Source organism: Brassica napus, unplaced genomic scaffold (assembly GCF_020379485.1).
Source record: "Brassica napus cultivar Da-Ae unplaced genomic scaffold, Da-Ae ScsIHWf_1435;HRSCAF=2024, whole genome shotgun sequence".
NCBI classification, from domain to species: Eukaryota; Viridiplantae; Streptophyta; class Magnoliopsida; order Brassicales; family Brassicaceae; genus Brassica; species Brassica napus.
This window is the reverse complement of record NW_026014848.1, coordinates 58733-62439: the sequence shown is the minus strand read 5'-3', so window position 1 is coordinate 62439 and position 3707 is coordinate 58733. Positions and strand designations below refer to the sequence as shown.

General features: G+C 33.5%; 1 protein-coding gene across 4 annotated transcripts; it reads left to right on the top strand.

Annotated features, from left to right (window-relative positions):
- Window positions 1–285: 285 nt before the first annotated feature.
- Window positions 286–1407, top strand: LOC125574810. 4 transcript variants are annotated; one of them, XM_048772106.1, is made up of 4 exons: window positions 286–452; window positions 636–839; window positions 923–1020; window positions 1110–1407. In XM_048772106.1, the coding sequence occupies exons 1-4, from the start codon at window positions 314–316 to the stop codon at window positions 1110–1112; spliced, it is 444 nt and encodes a 147-aa protein (XP_048628063.1). In that variant the 5' UTR covers window positions 286–313; the 3' UTR covers window positions 1113–1407. The 4 variants fall into 4 exon arrangements, 3 of the variants coding, with proteins under 3 accessions (XP_048628063.1, XP_048628062.1, XP_048628061.1); XR_007331663.1 differs by having other exon boundaries at window positions 644–839; window positions 923–1407; XM_048772105.1 differs by having other exon boundaries at window positions 723–839; window positions 923–1407.
- Window positions 1408–3707: the final 2300 nt, after the last annotated feature.

The following is a 3707-nucleotide window of genomic DNA, read 5'->3' as shown; positions in this document are numbered from 1 at the left end:
AGCTATGTCAAATTTGTTTTGTAAAATTTATTGTAGAAAGAACATGTGGTAAATCACTTCGCAAATATAGTTCAGTGCGAGTTATGATTTTTTTCTAAAGAAGGCAAATTATTAAGTTTTTTTATGGCTGTGTTGACAAAAAAAAAGGACTGGTCGGACTTAAAACTATATAGGCTGCTTTATTGGGTTTAGATCTGGGCCATCTGCCCGAACTGAACAAGCCCAGTGACATATATTATATATATATATAAAGAGAGAGAGAGATTAGATAAATAGACGACGACGGGAGGCACAAACCCTGAGCGAACCCTAGATGGACGAAAGCAAGCCTTTTCCGCAGTCTTTCAACATGGTTGTGGACGAAGGCACATCCGATCCGCGATATACCGAAATGATTTCTAATCCGCAGTTTACCTGCAAACCCGTGCCTACGCCGGTAGTAATATTCGAAAGTAAGATCTCTCTGTATCTCTACCTCTTGCTTATAATTTTCCGGCGGGGATCTGAATTAGATTTCATCTGATAGGTCTGTCATCGTAAAACTAGTGTTTCTTATCGTCGATCTGTCATAGTAAATTTGATTTCTTTTTTTTCTTCCTTCTCCTAGTAATTGTTTAATCGTTTTCCGTTTGCTGACGCTAAGACATCTGTCTTTTGGGACATTGCTGATTACCCTATTCCTATTGGTGCCGATCCTGTATTGTTTTGTAACCGTATGAAAGACGCTCTTGTCAACAAGGGTTATAAAGGGGAGTTGTCAATCTATGTTTACGTTGATACTGGTGAATTGCTACCTAAATGTCTGGAGACCTTTGTCGAATTCGATTTCTTGCCCAAAGGTTAATGAATTGTTTTAGACACTCTTTTATTTCTCTTATTTATAGATAATCTAATATCTCATCCGTTGATAAACTTTTTCCAGGTGATGACTATGCCAGAATTTCTTCGATGTTAGTGGACATTTCTTTTTGGGCACTGTCATATCCTTACTCAAATATTATTGTCCTCTCCAAAAAAATCGTAAGAGACACGATTTTGTCTTTCGAAAGCTTGTATAATACACATGGTCTTCTCTTATCCAAAACTGAACCGCATTGGCTGGTTCCTAGTGAAAGTTCAGCCTTGTTTCTGGCAAGCCTTTTTAAAGACCAACCGGAGGCCAGCTGACAAGCTCTCAAACGTGTTCTGCCAATTAGTTGAAGCCGAGGCCAGGTGCTCCTCTTTGACCTGGAACCCGTGTATAGAATTCCCAAAACTGCTTTGTCTTGTTTTGTTAAACTGCTTTGTTAAACTGCTTTGTCTTGCTTTGTTGAACTGCTTCCCGTTTCTTTAATATGCTTCCGCTTTCGTTAAATTGCAAATGACAAATTACAATGGTTAAAAGCTATTGGAACATTCTAGTCGCCATCCCTCTGTGGCCCTATACCATTCCTCTCGATTTGCAAGTTTTATTGTCATCCGACAGGGAGTCTTATTCAATAGAGATTGAGAGATTGTTAACCAACCTTATAAATTACTACATTATATCACTCATGTGAATTTATTAAATAAAAACACTATAAAACTTATATTCAAGATAATATTTGTGTAACATGTACATAAATATATGTATATATGCTTTCGGGTATCTATTCCTAAAAATATTATGATTTGTTTTGTTTTTTACTTGATATTGTGTATTAATTTTTTTTTTCGGATATCCAATTTTTTTTGTTCGAATCAAAACAAATAACAATTGGTTCAATATTTCCGAATATTTTGTCCAGTTCTATTTTCATTCATGATTATGTCACTTAAAATATCTCAAAATGCAAATAATTACAATTTTAATATAATTTAATAAGTAATTATGTTTAGCTATTAAAAGAGATTCAACAAATAAAACTAACACATGTAACAAAAACATCTTAATTGTTTTGTTGAAGTTCTCGTCAAAAATCTTTCTTTCTCTCTCTTTTTACTTTTCATAATTGTTTTTAACTAAATAATGATTAGATACTATTAAATACTAGTTTACCTACCCTCTTAGTCTTGGGTGGTTTATGTCTATAATTGTTGTTGTACTTAAAAAAATGTGAAGTAATTATAGAGAAAGTTGGCAAAACGAATACATGTTTGATTTTGACAAATTCACTAGTGTGATATTATTATTTTTCACATAACTATAACAAGTCAAAATAACCTAAATATTTCATTAAATATGTAAATATATATTTATATTTTTTTTTGGCTAATTAATCTAAATGTAAGAATTTAATTTGAGGGTGCACTTAAGGATTTAAAAAAAATAATAATATTTACAATAAACTTTTAAAATTTGTTTCAGACTTCAAAATAAAATTTTGAAAAAGGTTTGAGAAAAAAATTCGAATTAAAAATATATTATTTGAAAATAATATTTTTTTTTTATTATTTATTTGAATAATTATTTATATTTCTATATTTATACAGTTAGAGTATAAGGATCTTTTATTTCCTCAATGATTTTTTTTGATCATTTTCCTGTTTGTATGTTTTTTTTTGTATAAAAACTCATTTTCATATTTTTAGAGAATTATGCATGGATTTTTATAGAAAAATATAAAATATTTCAATTACGCTAAAGAACGAATCACACGAAGATCTATAAAGATATATATGAACTTTCGAGTTCGCAACATCTATCTTGGCATAAGCCTTTTCTTCGTCCAGAGTAGTCAGTGCCAAAATGTGGCAACCTCAAGGCCTCGTACAATGAGCAAGATGAACAAGGCTCTCCCGGTTTGCAGACAAAGGACCATCACTTTCATGAACAAATTTCATCCAGTTGCCATAAGCTCCAAGGATGGATCGATCTGGCTTTGACGTAACAGCCTTCGTAGATCGACGTCGTTTTCGCTTTGGATCAATCGAGCCTGCCTGAAAAACCGAGTGTGAACTCAGAGAAACGGGAGAATCCTTAACGACTGAGGCCGTCTTTTGCTTTTATTTCGAATCGAGAATCGGAATCAAGGATGAACTCCCCGTAGCACCCTTCTCCCAGTTCGACTTAACATAACAAAACGTTAATCTTCTCGACATCTCGTTGCGATACGGAATCCCATCCATAATCTGGCGACCAGGTGATAAGCCATAGATTTTACCCATCCATAATCTGGCGACCAGGTGATAAGCCATAGATTTTATCCACTTTTACCATGGTTTATAAGTGTTTTAATAACCAATTACTATGTTTTAGAGTTTATTTAGTATATTTATAGGATTAGAAGTGATTTGGAAAAAAAAAGATGATTTTGGAGTATTTTGGAGATAATTAGAGAGAGAATCCGAGCTGGCCATCGAGCAAAACCAGTGGTCGACATTTAGAGATAAATAATCGATCGATGCACACCTTGTGACATCGATCGACAGTGAAGCGCACATAAACCCGTTTGGTTCCAGCCGACTTAGAGCCCAAAATTTTACCAAATTACAAAATTGCCCCTGGCGAGTTTTAACCTAATATTTATAGCATGCCAAAGTGTTTTAGGCAAAGTGTACTTCTTGTTTTTATTTTCACAGCAAAGGTTTTCTAGGATTTTAGTAGAGTTGGAGAGAAGATCCAAAAAGTTTTGTGATTGGAACTCCATTATTATCTATTATCTATCTATGTAGTTTTTATACCTTGTTGTTAGGAATTGCTTAGCTATGTCTGAGTACTCCTGTTGTTAGGTTTAGGGTTTAAATAG

Coding starts and splice junctions, on each gene's coding strand:
- LOC125574810 (XM_048772104.1), top strand. CDS start 314: ATGGACGAAAGCAAGCCTTTTCCGCAGTCTTTCAACATGGTTGTGGAC. Junction 453..635: donor GCCGGTAGTAATATTCGAAA/GTAAGATCTCTC, acceptor TTCCGTTTGCTG/ACGCTAAGACATCTGTCTTT. Junction 840..922: donor ATTCGATTTCTTGCCCAAAG/GTTAATGAATTG, acceptor AACTTTTTCCAG/GTGATGACTATGCCAGAATT.